The 16,883-nt window shown below is 43.8% G+C and overlaps 1 protein-coding gene across 5 annotated transcripts in view; it reads left to right on the top strand.

The window, feature by feature from the left end:
- RBM33 (RNA binding motif protein 33) overlaps positions 1-16,883 on the top strand; it is a 152,896-nt gene that overhangs the window by 118,545 nt on the left and 17,468 nt on the right. For 3 of the 5 annotated variants that reach the window (XM_087433658.1, XM_087433637.1, XM_087433653.1), the window contains one exon: positions 15,544-15,753. The exons of 1 other annotated variant lie outside the window; for it this stretch is intronic. In XM_087433658.1, the coding sequence (XP_087289784.1) occupies positions 15,544-15,753 (210 nt within the window). The remainder of the gene's footprint in view (positions 1-15,543; positions 15,754-16,883) is intronic. One more of the 5 variants, XM_087433643.1, reaches the window with a different exon arrangement.

Here is a 16,883-nt window from a genome sequence, read left to right on the forward strand (position 1 = left end):
GTGTGCCCTGGTGATGACCGTAGGTAAATATGTACCCACAGGATGTTTATGAAAGGAGAATTTTCTTGGTGCTCTTATTCTGACATACAGATTGGGAATATCTTCACAACTGCACTAGATTTCTCTAGGTATATTTTACCTGTGGCAGCTGTGAATCAATGCAGAGTTCTCTTTGTTATTTTCCATATTTCATTATTTCTAATCACATAATTTATCTTTGGATTTTATTTGAGTTTTTTGAAAAGTGAAAGAGCCTGAGTCTTATGACAGTAGGTTTTTTTAGTCTGCTTTTCAATAATTATATCTTTTTTAAAGTGATTTTAATTCACCCTAATCATTGTAAGAAAATTTCTGGTCCTTTTATATTGTTCCTCTTTGTTACAGCTAATGCATTATGGACATAGGAAGCAATTTCAAGCGTCGTCGTCTGGGTTTAAAGCTCGCAGGGTGATTCTTCAGTTTCTTCAAGGGCTTTCTGTTGGCATTGTATTTGTGACTGGTTATCCTGGAATTCCCTTTCATGGAGTATAGAGATCGAAGCTCTCGCTCGCCAGGACAGAGAGCTCACGTTGGTACACAGTGGTGTGATATGGTAAAGGCAGTGTGGCTTGGATGAAGACGACCTGCGTTTGGATGGTCGTCTTTTATTTGTTGTCTTTGGGACCCTGAGCAGTCATTTCATTTCTCTGAGCCTCAGTCTCCAATCTGTAATGAGGTTACTAAGGTTACTGTGAGTAATAAGTACATAAAGCCTTCTGACACATAGCAGGTACTGCATAAATGTCCATTTTCTTTTCTTTGTTTTTTTGCGAGGAGGACTAGCCCTGAGCTAACATCCGATGCCAGTCCTCCCCTTTTTTCTTGAGGAAGACTGGCCCTGGGCTAACATCAGTGCCCATCTTCCTCTATTTTATATGGGACGCCGCCACAGCATGGCCCAGCAAGTGGTGCGTTGGTGTGCGCCCGGGATCTGAACCTGCGAACCCCGGGGGCCACAGCAGAGTGTGAGCACTTAACCGCTTGCGCCACCGGGCCGGCCCCCCATTTTCTTTTTAGAATGCTGCTAAGTCCCCTTCTAGAAATGCATTCTGTGATTTTTATGCCATGTAATAGTAGTAGCTACTGTTAATTGAGTGTTTAGCATGTACTTCAGTGTCCTGGTAGGTGCTATTATTTCCATTTTACAGATGAGTAAATTGAGTCTCAGAGAGGTTGTGTTAGTAGCCTAGGGCCACACAGCTACTAACTGGTAGAACCAGGCTTCTGAATCCTATGCTCTTTACATTATTTGTAACAGTTATTTTTTTCTGCTGCTTTTTTCCAGTGTTACTTATTTCTTGATTAGGAATAATATTCTGCTATTTCCAGTGAGTATATACCAGTTAGAGTTGATTCAGAAAATTTTTTGTGGGGGCTTTTAGAATAAGGATGATGATTAGGTTTCGTTTTGCTTGGCGACCCCGATTGGTAGTGCCTGACTAGAGGGTGTGTTGAGAAGGATTTAGAGGAATGAAAAAGTGCTGTGATTGGTGAGTAGCATCAGCTGTGGAGTGGAGCCAGGACTGGAGAGTGGCTGGGTTTCCCTCATTCCTGTTCTAAAACCTGTGTGGACTGGTCTGGTAGCATTCGAGTGACCACGTGGCCACTAGCCTGTAAAGTGAGTGATGGTTGATCCTGGTTCAGTGCAGCTGCAGCTGTAATGTGCTCTGTGCTAAAAATGTGTCTGAACATTTCTGTGTGAGTGAAATTAGGTCAAATTTTATATTTAAAACATTGAGATGAAAACATTAGGGGAATTTGAAATTTAAAGAGACCTTTTGATACGCGGCTAATCAGTCTCTATGTATGTGAATTTTAGTTTTTTTACACTCATTTTATTGTCTGGATTTGTTAGGTCAGATTACAAAAGGAACAAATTTATGCTGATTATAAAGAGTGTTAGATATTGGTAAATATTGCTTCTCAAATTTAATATGCCTCCCTGAATATTGTTTATATAAGTATTCTACTTAAAGAATTGCATGTGATGGAATGGTTCTCTTTTTATTATTTAAAATATGAAAATATTCTCCATTTGCTCATTTCTCAGAAAGCTACTTTTAAGTATTTAATTTTAATTTTTATTTTTATTTATTTATTTTTTTTTAAAGGGCGGAGGATTTATTTATTTATTTATTTATTTTTTTTGTGAGGAGATCAGCCCTGTGCTAACATCCGCCAATCCTCCTCTTTTTTTGCCGAGGAAGACGGCCCTGGGCTAACATCCGTGCCCATCCTCCTCCACTTTGTATGGGACGCCGCCACAGCATGGCTCGCCAAAGCAGTGCATCGGTGCGCGCCCGGGATCCGAACCAGCGAACCCCGGGCCGCCGCAGCGGAGCGCGCGCACCCAACCGCTTGCGCCACCGGGCCGGCCCCTAAGTATTTAATTTTTAGAAACCAAAATAGCAACCTTGTTAAATCATAATTGTATTCATAACCAATACATCATCTAAAAAACCATTCAAGTACTAATGGAGCAAATATAAAAATATGAAATGTTAACGGTGTAAACTTACTATAGTCATCCAGCCATTCTTTGTGATTAAACATCAGAAAAAGGAATTAGAATGACCACATGCCACGGAAAATTCCTTTATTAGGGAATTTTATTAGGCCTGCAGCTCTGTCTTCCGGTTTTGGGGAAATGGGGAGCTTTTCAAGTGTTTGCATCATGGTTTCCACACGTCTGTGGGATCTTAGTTACCTGGCCCGGATGAACTCCAGTCTCCTCCTCAGGAAAAGGAGGCTAGCTTTTTCCCAGGGTGGTTGTGAAGATTAAATGTCGTGGCATGTGTGAGGTGAGGGGCACAGTGCCTGAGCACATGGTAGTGGCTCAATAAATATCACTACCCTTTCCTTTTAGTGTAAGGAAGAAAAAATGGTTTCTTTAGAGCAGCAGTTTATAGAGTTCTTTAAGAAAATAAAAGCGAATTCTGAATTCAACTGCTTTATTCTAATCGAGGTAATGAAAATTTTAAGAATTTGGCAGCAAATTAAGTAAACAGTCCTTTGTTCTGCTGGCCACACCGAGAAATGGGAGAAGCACAGAATGCCTCAGCAGGAAAGCCAGCTGTCCAAGCGTGAGACTCTTGTGTTTTATTTTTAAAAGGCTGTCACAGTTCTGCATGCAGAAAGTCCCAACTTATTTGTATGAGCTTGCTTTTGGGGGCTGGACTGCGTTTGTAGATTTCCTCCCTTCCTCCCTGCTCAGAAGTTATCCTCAGGTTTTCTCTAGAGAGGTGGTAGAAGGGGACACGTACATGCCTGATCTGTGTTGTGGAGTGCAGGACATTTTATTGTGATATAATTTCAAATTAAGAGGAGTTGCAAAAACAGTGTAAGGAATTCCTGTGCACCCTGTGTCAGATTCGCCAGGTGCTTGTGTTTGCCATGTCTGCTTTATCATTGTCTCTCTTTTTTCCTTTTACACACACATAGATGCCCCCACGCACCTATTTTTTCCCAAACCACTTGAGAGTGGGTTGGAGACACAATGTATTCCCTCAGAACAGAGGTATTCTCGTACAACACCACAGGTGTACAGGATCAAAAGTCAGAAAATGTATCGATACAGTGCTACCCTCAAATCCACAGTGCATATTCAGATTTCTTCAGTTGTCCCAACAATTCCTTTAGAGCATTTTCCCCAATCTAGGATCCAGTCCAGGACCCTGTATTACCTTTCAGTTTCCATTAATCTGGAAAATTCCTTAGCCTTTGTTTGGGTCCTTGACATTTTTAAAGAGGAGAGGCCAGTTATTTTGCCCAACGTCCTTTGTTTGGGATTTGTCTTACATTTCCTCACGATCAGTTCAGGTTATGCATTTTCGGCAGGAACACCACAGAAGGACGTCATCTTCTTCTCGTGCATCCTGTCAGGAGGCACACGAGGTCGGTTCATCCAGTACTGTGGCAACTTTGACCACTTGAGTAAGATGGTGTTTGCCAAGTCTTTCTACCGATGAGTTACAATCTTACCCTTTGTAATTGATAAGTAACTTATGGGAGGACACTTGGAGACTGTGTCAATACCCCATTTCTTGTCAGGTTTTCACTACTTTTAGCAGCACTGATGTTTTTCTAATGCGGGCACTCCTCTGTGTTTATTGGTTGTCACGCTCCTGCTTGACAGGAGCTTTCTCTTCTCCCTCGCTTACTCATTTGTTCATTTATTTGCAGTGATATGGGTTTATGAATTCTTATTTTATCCAGTGAACCATTACTCTCATTGTTTGTTTTGATGTTAGACTTGTCCCAGATTGGCCAGGGAGAGCCCCTTCAAGCTGGCCTGTGTCCTTTGATATATCGCTATCATTCTTTGAACACATCCTTACTTTCTGGTGCAAGATGTTCAGGCTCATCTTGTAGTTTCTCTTTGTATTGGAGAGCTGGAGGCCAGCTCTGCTCATTGGGTTTCATTGCTTCTGGGCCCCCTCAGTGCATGTCTAGTCCTTTTGCAGTAAGTTCCAAAGACAGAAAAATGAATCAGAAAGAGATGGCCTGGATCAGTTGGATTCTGCTATATTTTACAATCCTTGAAATGAATAAGAAATACTTTTTGCTGCATTGAGTTCATTTTTTGAATTATTGTCATAGTGTGAGAATTCCAAGACAATTAAACATCACTATTTAAATAATAAAAATGAGTCTGTCTCTGGACCAGGGGGCTAGCTAGGCAAGGCGTGTTCCTTAGGCAGCAGCTGAGGTGCAAAACTACTAAAAGGGAGGTGGGAGGGAAGCATGGTAGGTCTCTGAGGGTCTCCTCCTCCTCATGGCAGGGGGTAGAGGTGGGCTTGCCATTGTCAGGCATCTGCAGTTGTGTTCTGCATTTTGTTTTGTTTGTTGTGCATTTTATCAAGGCTTGTTGACGGCTGCCGCCAGCTGGCACTGTAACTTCCTCAGTTCCCGGTGGGTAAGGCCATCCATCGGTGCCAGTGTGTGTGAGTAGGGCAGCTATGATTGAGACCATCACAGCAGACGTAACTTGGGGCTGAGGAGCTCTGTGTGTGTTAGCAGCTGCTTCAGCTGCATAACAAAGTAGGAACCACTCAACAAACCAGGTGCTGTGCAGGCTCCAAGACATCATCGTAGATGAAAGCAGTGATGGTACTGTGAGTAGTATGAGGAGGAGACCTAAAGAAGTGACTGAGTGGAGAGGCAGAAATAACTGGGTGAAGGAGGGCAGGGCAAGAGGAAAGAGCCTTCTGGGCAGAGGGGGAGAGCACATGCAAAGGCCCTGTGGAGAGAAGTCACAGCTGGTCCCCTCATGGACAGAGTGCAGAGAGCAGATGAGTCTGGAGCCAGGCCTTCGTCGGCTGTTTTAGGTTTTGGATCTTGATCCTTGGAGCAATGGGAGCCATTGGAAAGTTTTAGCAGAGGGGTGGCGGACTAGTCTGTGAACCTTGCTTAATTTTTAAACAGTCACTATTTGCAGTTCTTTTCTGATGTTCTAACATAAGTGTTGATACACAGAAAGGCATAAGGCACCACGTCTGAGCGTTGAATTGAGAGGCAGACAGAAGTGTTCATCCTGGAGTCACCCATCACCCTTTGGGGACTCCTCGTCGGGGAGGTCACCCTTGCTGCCTCCCAGTCTCTGGATGTGCCCTGTGGTTTCAAGCCTCTGGCCCACTTGCCACTGAAGATCTCCCCCTATTTCACACACTCAGCTGCTCCCTCGCTCTTGGTGTGGCGCCTGCACGCGTCCTGCCACGCCTGCGGTATGTGGCCAGTGGTCTGCAGAGCTCCGTCCCTTGGTGACTGCTGCTGACTGAGGCTGGCTGTGCTCTTCTATGCAGTTTTTGTCTTCAGGATTTAGGACAGTGTCAAGTATGTCATAAATATTTAAGAAATATTTGTTGAAATAATTGAGAAAATAAGTAGCTTTTCCCTTTAAAAATAATAGACACTGTTTACGGTTTCTTTACTGAAATATCAAAGGAGGAGTTAGCACAGTGGGTTTTTTTCCCAAATACTTCTGATTATGAAAGTAATAGCTGTTTATTGTAGACATTTAGATGACATCAGTAAGCAAAATTTGAAAAAGCCAAAAATAACATTAATCCTTATTATAAATTCTTCTGGCCATCTTTTCATGCTAAAATTTATGGTTCCCACCCAAACTCCTTCTTTGTTCAGTTTCAAAATGGGGTTGTATTGTACATCCATTTGGCTGCTTTTTGGGGTGTGTTAAGTGGTGAGTCTGCAAGGCAGAGCCCCTCTCACGTTGTGGATGTCACCTGGTGCCACGGTCTCGGGGAGGGGCTGGGAGCTGAGGTGGCACAGTAGGGCCAGGAGGAGGTGAGTCAGATGGAAGTGAGTTGGAAACGAGGTAGGAAAGGACAGAACTGGGATGGGCTTGGGGTAGAGAAGCGAGTTCTGGGGAACTGAGTGTAAGAGAAACTGCTTTGATGCAGGGGGGAGGTGGCTGGCACCTCTCAGGAAAGTGAGAGCCCAGACTCTCACCTTGCTGGACCCTGCCCGGCCCCCTCGCCCCCAGTCCCTCTCGGGTCGGGAGAGTGGCTGGTTGGAGTCAGGCCTCCTTTGTCCCCTGATGCTTTCCCTGTTAGAGGTGCTGATGATCAGTAAAATGGCCAAAAGGCAAATAGCAGGAGAGAGAGAAAAATGGGGCATGATTAATCACTTGATTAATCACTTATTTGATAAGATGTATATTCCAGAATCTTCCTTTTTGAGGAGAAATTATTATACGTAAGTATTTGTTGTTCAGAGCTTTGAAACGCTTTAGTGGGCAAAATTGATAACTTCCAGAGAAAGACTTTTTAAAGCATTCTTAAACATGTGGTGTCCAAATTTGGGCAAAATAGACAATTGTTCATTAGAGGACAGAAATCAGTTTTAATGAATCAGAATTTCTGCTACACATTAGTTTATGGGTTTTTTTAGAGATATGATGTTGGGGAGTGCAATAAGTGTTTGAATCAGAAATAATTCCCCTGTAATTCGGAATCAGTATTTGCTAACCCACCCTCCGCAGCAGAATGGGAATCTGCTTTCTCCGATGTCTTGGATAACTTCCCACTCCTAACTTGGAACAGCTACCAAAAGGAGGAGCCTCACCGTCTCCTCAGGGAAGTCAACCAGCCCTACAAAGCAGGTTCTTCTGAGCTGCTCATCCAGAGCAGGTTGGAAGCTTCTGCTTTCCAGAGCCTGGAGCCTCATCCCTAAGTGTGGGGCTCTTGCTGGAAGGGCAGAGTTCGTGGGACCCCCGATGCTTGACGACTTGCAGCATGCAAAGGCCCTGGCAGACTCCCTTTTAGCCCTCCTTTCCTTTTTTAGGTTGGTAGATTTGTGCTGTAGAAACTGGAGAGTCCTGGGATCCCCTCAGATCCCCTCAGACGCTCAGGGCTTTGGTTTGTTCCTCCAAAGGCCAGTCAATTTTGCTTTTTAAAGATTTCCCCAAACCTAACTCATCTCAGACAGGTAGAATGTTAACAGAGAGAGCAGTTGAATAACTGCCATGTTATCACCGTACTGTAAAATCCCATGTACTACGTGCCAGTCGAATCCTTTATTTCAGGAAACCCAAGCACTTACGAGGTCTGTCTGCCCTGTCTCTTGAACTTTATGGTTTTTTTGGGGGGATGGGGTGGAGTGGGATTGGCCCTGAGCTAACATCTGTTGCCAGTCTTCCTCCTTTTTTCCTTTTTTCCCCCCAAAGCCCCAGTAGATAGTTGTATGTCATAGTTGTACATCCTTCTAGTTGCTCTATGTGGGACGCCGCCTCAGCATGGCTTGATGAGCCATGAGTAGGTCCACGCCCACGATCCGAACCGGTGAACCCCGGGCCGCTGAAGCAGAGCACTCGAACTTAACCGCTACACCACTGGGCCAGCCCCTAACGTTATGGATTTTGCTTCAGTTCAACTCGTGTGGACCCATTACTGGAATTTTATAGGAAGCTTTTTAGATTTCAGTTGTTTACATGTTTGGTATGGTTGCCATATGTAAGGGTAATTTGTTGCAGAGAATAAACGAACACTGCAGATGTGAAATGTTCTCACCTCATATCATATTACGGCAATTGAATGAGAGAATTCACCTAGAAACCTGGATAAGAATGTTAGCCTGTTTATTTTCTTTCCTTTTCTCCTTTAAACAGTAGTCTTCAAAGACAAAATAGAGCCTAAAATGTATTTATATTTGGCAACTTCATATAGCATGCATGTCATTTATTGTCCGGATTCTGAGTGAGCTTTCTGAAGATTACAGGGCTAGGCCCAGCATTGTTGTAGTTAATAGAAACCTGTTCCGTGAGGTCTGTGGGCTGTAGGATCAGCAGCATTGCCATGACAGTGAAGTAGGCCTTATCGAGAGGAGAATTCATAAGAGGCTGCCCTGGGACCCTAACCACTGTCCTTCTGTGTGTCCTGACAATGTTATCTGTCCTCTCAGTACAGAGTATCAAATGTCTGTCATGCGTACAGAAATTAATTTAATGTCACCTGAAGACATGCAATTAATCTTTTAGAGGTTTTCATAATACCTTTACAGAAAGAGTTGCCAGTTTGGTGGATTTGGATTTTGGGGTTTAGAAGAAGATAAGGAAAATTAATTTTTCATCAGGGTTAATACAAGCTAGCAGGGCCACAAAGGCTGAGAAAAATGGTTGGGGAATTTGTCAAGTGTTGTCACTCTAGACTAATGCTGCTTAACGTCTGATAGGTGTAATCAAGAGTTGAGATTTCTATAGAGAGGGATTAATCAATTTGCTCACTAGTGAATGCAAGTCAGTGATATCACTTCTTCATGGGGTTTAAGAATGAAAATAAGATTTGATCTGTCAAATTGCAAGACGCCCTGACAGTATCAATAGGCGTTTTTATCTATAAATTTAACCATTTGTTATAAATAAATTTGTCCTGCTAATGTTGGTGGCTACAAACCTCATTTTTTGTAAAGATTAAGCTGATAAAAAGTATTTCCTAAGCTTACTTAATTCAGGTAGTGCCTCATATTTAAGAAAAACTACTCTAAAAAGACATTTTTATAGTACTTATTAAAAGATAATCATTTGTACAGAAAACAAAATATTTCCAGTTTGGTCTAAGGTAGACCAAACTTCTTTTCTCCTCATCTGTTTTGGAGGAAGTGAAAAGTATTTAAAATCGTGTGTAAAGACACTACCATGTAAGGAATTCCAAAAGCAAGCTGTCCACCCTAGAGAAATTCACTTCCCAAGTGAACTTAGTTTTTTTGTTTTTTTTTTTTTGGTGAGGGAGATTGGCTCTGAGCTGACATCCGTTGCCAGTCCTCCTCTTTTTGCTGAGGAAGACTGGCCCTGGGGTAACATCCGTGCCCATCTTCCTCCACTTTATATTGGCCGCCGCCACAGCATGGCCTGACGAGCGGTGCGTAGGTCCGTGCCCGGGATCCAAACCTGCAAACCCCGGGCCACTGAAGTGGAGTGCGTGAACTTAACCATTACGCCAGTAGGCCGGCCCTGAACTTACTTTTTTGAGTAGAATGTAGTCTGCCACCCACAGATGACCAGTTCTTTCCTTACATGAAGAGAACAGGTTTCTGAAATTCCTAATTTAATCAACAGTGTTTTAAAATTTATGTGACTAAGCACTATCAATTTTAGGCTCTCTTTCAGCACTGTGACTATACACGTGAGTTATAGAAGACTTCCCAGTAAATGGGCAGATGCCGTTAGCTTGTTTTCATTGGCCTTCTGTCTGTGTGTTTATGAGAGTGTGGCATAAAAACATGTTCCTGGCCACAGCCTGGTGATTAAATAGGTTGACTCTTTCCTCGTGTTAACTGGAATAACTCTGGAATTTAAAATTTCTCCCAAGAATTAGCTTTTAATTACGCTGATTTGAAACAGAATAAGTGTTCTCTCAATTGAAAAAAAAAACTTTTTCTTCCAAAATGAAATAACTTGTTACTTATATTTAAGCCTCTAGTGCTCAGCATGATTTTCAGAAAAATCCAAAAGCGCAGCATTATAGTAACCCTTCATTTAATTAAAATGATTTAGCTGAATGATGGTTAGTCCCTTTTGTTTCAGTCCTTGCTGAAAACAGTTATGTTAGTATATGCTCCTCCCCTAGGAGGGCAGTGTGGAATTGAAGCTTTGGGACCGTGGAGACAGGAGGTGCCACCACTTACCGTGTGACCACGGGCCCTGGCTTTTTCATTTGCAAAATGAGGATGATAATATTTACGTTGAGGGAAGATTGAAGGAAAACAAGGTCTGTACAGACCCTAGGACGCTCTTGTTATATTGCAGACGTTCAACCCACATTAGCTCCTCCTGTCCCCATCCCCCTGTCCCATGCTTGTTCTGTCCCCCCCCAACCCCCCCGCCGTGAGTGGAGTGTGTGGAATGATATCAAAACTCTTGCTGATTTAGATCCTGGGAGTGCCTTGGAAATATCTGTTATAAAGTTCATTGTATCATTTGTAGCTATAGAGGGTAGAAAACATCATCTTGAATATAAGTAACTCCAGAGCTTTCCTGGAAACGCAGGGCTTTCTTCCCATTTTTCAGTAAGCAGTTGATAGGAGCAGCTTTTCCTAAAAGTTGGGCAGTCATTGTAGTCTCTTCCTGAAACATCCCCCTTTCTGTGTTCATCAGTGACTCAAGTGTTTGTCGTCTCCCTGCCCTGTGCCCGATTCTGTTCTCTGTCCTGAGGATGCTGTGGTGACCAGTGCCTCCCACAGGGCTCCCATTCTGGTGAACATGACATAACTGAGAGTGGCGATTAATACTGTGGAGAAAAAGAAAGCAGTTAGTGGCCTGGGGAACAGTAGGATTGGAGAGTGCTGTTCACAGGGGCCTCCTCGAGTGAGCATGCCAGGCAGGTAGCTGGTTGAGGCGTCCCCTGAAGGGAGAAGCATGAGAAAGCCCCCAGGCTGGATGGGTTTGTGCGCTGGAGACAGAGCCAGGAGGCCAGTGTGGCAGGACAGAGTGGATGAGGGAGCCGAGAGAGATGAGGTCCAGATCTGCAGAAACTGCCGAAGCATGGATGTTCGTTCCCGTGTCTTTTCAGGTGGTCTCTTAGGAAGCCCTCAATGGAGAGGGTTTTTGTGATACCTGTAGTTCTGAACTTTAAACGGGGATCAAGCCTACTTAAAAAAGTAAACTTTTTTTCGAGTCAGCCCTGATGGCCTAGTGGTTAAAAAGTTTGGCGTTCGCTGCGGCGGCCTGGGTTCAGTTCAGTTCCTGGGCGTGGACCCGTACCACAGTGCATGCTGTGGCGGCGGCTTCCATACAAAAAAAAAAAAGGAGGAAGATTAGCAACAGATGTTAGCTCAGGATGAATCCTCCTCAGCAAAAAAATAAATAAATAAATAAATAAATATTTTTTGAAAGGAAAATAGAAGTTTAGAACTTTGTTTTTCAGGGTTCTTATTTAACATTAATATTTTCAGACATCAATTATCACCCGTCTCTTACTCAAAATAACAATGAAGAGAATTTTTATTATTTGGAATATTTATTGACTAAATGCTTATGTTCTCTATTCCCAGTTTAAAAATCATCGGATCACACAATGTTATATGTTCGTCACTCAAATGCATATACACGTTGTAAACCTTAGAATCGGCGAATAATAATATCCTACTTTTGGTGCAGGCTCTTCTTTTTAAATTGAAGTTTACTATCTAGATCATCTTGTTTTCAGCTTTGGATTGGTAAAGAAAAAAATCACAGTACTCATCCTGTTGTCCGTTGTCCTTTTAGGCCGCAGATACTAGCTAATTATCTATTTCTGCAACGTGGCATAGTGTTTTCTGATGCATGTAATAGTACTGCTGAGCTGAAGGCTGGCCTTTTTAGTATCATGGTGACATTGAATAAATATGTGTGTAGTAACTGATAGCAGCTATAACCCAAGTTCCTGATACTATAATCTCTTTAATATCACATTCATAACTACTCAAGTTTTAAAAAGTATGATCTACTATTTATTGATTTATTCCATAAATATTTCAGTGCCATCTACGTGCACAAGAAATTTTGGCTGGGTGAACAAAACAGACTTACTAGAGTCTACACCACTGGTTTCTCTAGACAGTTTTTGTTTTTTTTTAATTATTTATTTATTTTTTCCCCCAAAGCCCCAGTAGACAGTTGTACGTCATAGCTGTACATCCTTCTAGTTGCTGTATGTGGGACATGGCCTCAGCATGGCCGGAGAAGCGGTGCGTCGGTGCGCGCCCGGGATCCGAACCCGGGCCGCCAGCAGTGGAGCATGCACTTGACTGCTAAGCCACGGAGCCGGCCCTCTCTAGACAGTTACAAGATGGCGTGTGCTCCGGGTATCTTCAAACCCTTACCTCGTCAGGGAGCTGATTTAGATGCGTTAAGTCCATAAGATGGAAAAGTTCCCCAGAGAGCTAACTGTATACAGCCTGGCCATTCATGCACATTAGTAAAACGGGTAGAAGTTGGAGAATCAGTCAGTAGACTGTTGTGTAGCTGTGCTGTGTGGAGAACTGAGTGACCCAGTGCCACCTGTACCTAACGCACAGCCTCTCGTGGGACCTGGGAGCCAGCGAAGTGTGAGGTGTCACCCCATGTGAGAAAGAGGGATGTGTTTAAGGACAGTATGACTTAACACATGCATAGTGCATTGATGAGTCTTCTACTGATGTAATTTCAATAGGATTTTAGATAGATTAATAAATGATAGATCACTGACTCTTAAGAAAGATGGAGATGTGATATGTTCTCAAATTTTTCAACCTTTTAGTATAGAAAATTTCAAGCATATACAAAACTAGAGAGAGTTCACATAGCTTTTTAAGATAAAGACTGGAAAATTATGCACTTAGAATAGGTTATACCTGCCTGGCTGGGGTACCTTGGATAGAAGACTTTGTGGAGAAGTCTCAAGCAGCACAGATGGGCAGCCTGCCTGTGTGTCTCGTGGTCCTGCAGTGCCTGTCTTCCCACAGTGCTTCCACTGTCACCTGGGGGGGTCCTCCGTGAGGTCAGAGTGACCCCAGCAAAACCACATTTCAGGCAGCACAGCGCCAGTTGTGACGATCCCTCCTTTATTCCTGACTTTGATTGTTGGTCTCTTCTCTCCTTTTTTTTTGGTCAGTTTTAGTCAGGTTATTTGTTGATCTCAAAAATCCAACTTTTGGTTTCATTGACTTTTCTCTGTTGTTTTTCTCTTTACTATGCCATTGCCTTTCACTATGATCGTATCATTTCCTTCCTTCTGTTTGGGGTTTGATTTCCTATTTTTTTTCTAGCGTCTTGAGATAAAACCTCAAGTTATTGATTTTAGATGTGTTTTCCTTTCTTATATGACTACTTTAATTGTATCCCCTAGATTTTGATATGTTGTATTTTCACTTTCATTCAGTTCAAAATATCTTTTGTTCAGGAGCCAGCCCTGTGGCCTAGTGGTTAAGTTTGGTGCGCTCTGCTTCAGTGGCCCAGGTTCACGGGTTTGGTTCCCAGGCGTGGACCTACATCATTCATCAGCGATCCTGTGGCGGTGACTCACATGCAAAATAGAGGAAGATTCACACAGATGTTAGCTCAGGGCAAGTCTTCCTCAGCAAAAAAAAAAAAAAAAAAAGTTTCAAAATATTTTTTGCTCAGTTTTTTATTCTTATTTTTATTTCTTAGCCTGGTTTCCTAGAGTCAACCCTGTTGCTGCGCAGCTTAGTGGTCAGCCACTCGTTCAGGAAAACTGTCCATGTCCCTTGAGTCCTGGGCTGGTGATCTGTATGTGGGTAGGAGTGTGCACTCAGAACCCCCCTCAGCTCTTCCTTCCTGCCAGGCCCCCGGGGTCCCTTGCACGAGTGAGCCTCCCAGTCAGCCTACTGTGGAGGACATTTCTAGGCCTTCAGTAGCTCTTTCATTTCCAGAATTTCCTTGTTAAGTTTCCGGATTTCTGGCTGGTCTGCTGCTGTTCCAAACAAGACCAAGACCAGAGGCCCGTAGATCTGTGGGTGTTGCCCATTCCCTTCCTGCCTAGTTGGCTGCTTTTACCGACAGTGCTGCTGGGGCCTCCACACCAAACCAGGTCTGCCCTCCGGGTTTTCCTGCCCTGCCCTGTCCTGATAAAACCCCTTTGTCACTGGGGGCTTCCCTGTCAGCAGGACCAAAGAGGCACTGCTCCAGGTCTCAGGAATAGATCCTGCTCCATTTCTGGTTTCACTTTTGTTAGTTTCCAGAGTCTTAAAATGCTTGTTCTGAACAATGTTGTCCAATTATACCCTTGTTTTGGGGGAGAAAATTTGCAGCCTCTTCATGCTGCCATAGCCAGAAGTCCTGCCCCATGCGACTTTTTTAATCTCATTTTTTCTTAAGTCTCATTACTTTGGGCAGTTTTTGCAAAAATGTTATCTACACCCATCTTGTTCCAGCCTCTGTTCTTTCCCTTTGTTCCATTAAACTGTCTTTAAAAGATAAGTTTAGAGGGGAAAGAGAGAGGCATAGAATATATGGGCTGCTTCTGAGCTAATTTACCAAGTTCCTCTTGGAAATACTGGCATAGCTGAGCAGTATGCGTGAAGAAGGTTTACTAACCACAAACCAATATAGTCCTATTTATGTAAGGAGCTGAGGCTACTAAACATCTGAATCTTACTTTTCGTGTTCAAGCATCCATTTTTAAGATTACGTAATTTAGCAGAGCAAGATCCAATTTTCTTGCTGTCCATTTTCTTTCTTGGCCACCAGCTCCTCTGTTGAAAGATGCCACACTTAATCCTGAATGTAGCTGCTAGGCCCCGTCTAGAGAGGTGTTTTACGCTGCCTGGTGTTATCAGGAACATCAGTAGTGCAGCTTGACAGTGTACTGGCTTCCTAATTGAGTAACAGTTTTTAAGGTCAAGAAATGAAAGAACATTAGTAAAACACAAAATGTTAGATTTCTGATGCTTGTAAAGCTCTTACTAGAATATATGAGTTCCTCCTCTGAAATCCTTGGTGACTCAGCAGGAGGAAGGGTGACTAGGGTGCTCCTTGCCTCCGAGCGCCGTGTCGAGAATAGGGGTGTTCAGTGCTGTGTCCACAGGGGAGAGAAGACGCTGGGCATGCTCCGAGATTTACCGCCACAACCCGTGGGATGAGTCAGGGTGATAGCCTGCTTATGTGAGGTTTGATAGGAGTTACCGGTTTAAAACTATTGCTTGTGCAAACTGTCAGATTTTAACAAGAATGCTCATGAAAATGGAAAATGGATGTTGAAGATGAAGTATTTTTAAAGTTAAGCTAGTTAAGTTTCACTGAACTAAATAGCACTTAAACTTTAATTATAGACCTCTTGGCTGGGTACAGTAATTAAAGATCTTAGTGTTATAAATTTCAAAAATATTATTAAAACCCAAACACTGTCAAATGAGAAATTTTCTTAGTGACTTGGTGAAATGACAGGTTTGGTTTTCCACTTGCATGATGGTTTTGTGTCTCAGTTGAACACTAACCGAGGCGGACGCCCTGATGCTGGGGTGGGGTGTCTGGCTGCGCAGATACTGACCAGTGTGCTGCGTTGTTGGTTTCAGCAGGGAGGAGAGAGCGACGGCTTTTTTCACCCGGAAGGCCAGCCCCAGAGGCTCCCTCAGCCCCCAGAAGTGAGACAGCAGCCTGCCCGCAAGGTGACGCTGACCAAGGGGGCCCTTCAGCCACCCCAGCATCCACCAGTGGGGGCCCACGTGCACTCAGCCGGCCCTCCAGGCATTAAGAGCATCCAAGGAATTCACCCGGCCAAGAAGGTACTGCCCGTTCCTTAGCCCGCCCCACGGGAACATGAAACCTGGTGGCCGTGCACTTGTAGATGTCCTGCTAGTTAGAGCGGGCGGCAATGAGACGGTTCTCTGATGGGAGTGCCTGGCGAACAGTAGGGGTGATCAAATAAATGAGTAAATGAGCCATTGTTTCCTTTGTTCTGGCTTTGAAGGCTAACGTTTCACAGAAGCGCTTTTCCTCTTGTGGCTTATTTGATGGTACAACTCGGGGATGTTGCCCACAACCAAGGGTGTGGTTGTTCCTGCAGCTCTGAGCTGTGCTCTGGAGACAGCCCTGCAAGCCGAGCCCCAGCCTGGCATGCTTTCCTTCCCCTGCCCACTGGTTCTCCAGAGACTCTGCAGATGGAGAACCAGGTGTTCCCTCGTCCGTTTCCTCCTCAGTGCCCCAGCTCACAGGTGGGAGACTGAGGCCTTTGTGGGTGAAGTAGCCTGCCCAAGAAAGGGGTAGTGATCCTGCCTTCTTTCCTCCTTCCCTCGCACTGTGAAGTGAAGGGGTGTTTTCCTTCTCCGAGCTCAGTCTGTTAGACAAAAGGCGTGGGCATCTAGTACCCCTTCTGGGGGAGTGAATGTTCTCCTTTTGTGTGCTGAATTTAAAACCTTCCCTAGGAGAGGTGTGTCCACCTTGTCTCGTTATGTCCTGGTGATAGAGCACCCGTCCCCTCAGCTTCTAGTGAGGGGCATCTTGGTAGCTTCCCCAAAGCCTTCACCTCTCCTGCTGACAGTCAAGTCCCCTCTTGGCGCAGTAGCCAGGTACCTCTTGTCTGATGAGATCATGCAAGGGAGGAAAAGGGGCAGCAGCACTGGCTTCTAGTCTCTTCTAGGAAACCCTGGAGTCCACTAGTTCATCATATCTGCTTGTCTTGCTACTGATGCTAAGTAGTAGTATTAATATGAAGGGGTCTTAGAAGTATTTAAAATACTGCGTGTACATTATATATATGTATACATACATATATACACATTACGTATTATCTCATAAACACTTTGCAATGTGGGGGCAAACAAAATTACTCCATTTTTGCAGTAGAAGACAGATGATATAGACACATGAAGTCATATCTTCAGGTATAGTCTTTAAAGATTGTTCCAGTCTAAAT

This window comes from Ceratotherium simum, chromosome 1, assembly GCF_057802395.1.
Source record: "Ceratotherium simum simum isolate JZ-2026a chromosome 1, ASM5780239v1, whole genome shotgun sequence".
NCBI lineage: Eukaryota > Metazoa > Chordata > Mammalia > Perissodactyla > Rhinocerotidae > Ceratotherium > Ceratotherium simum.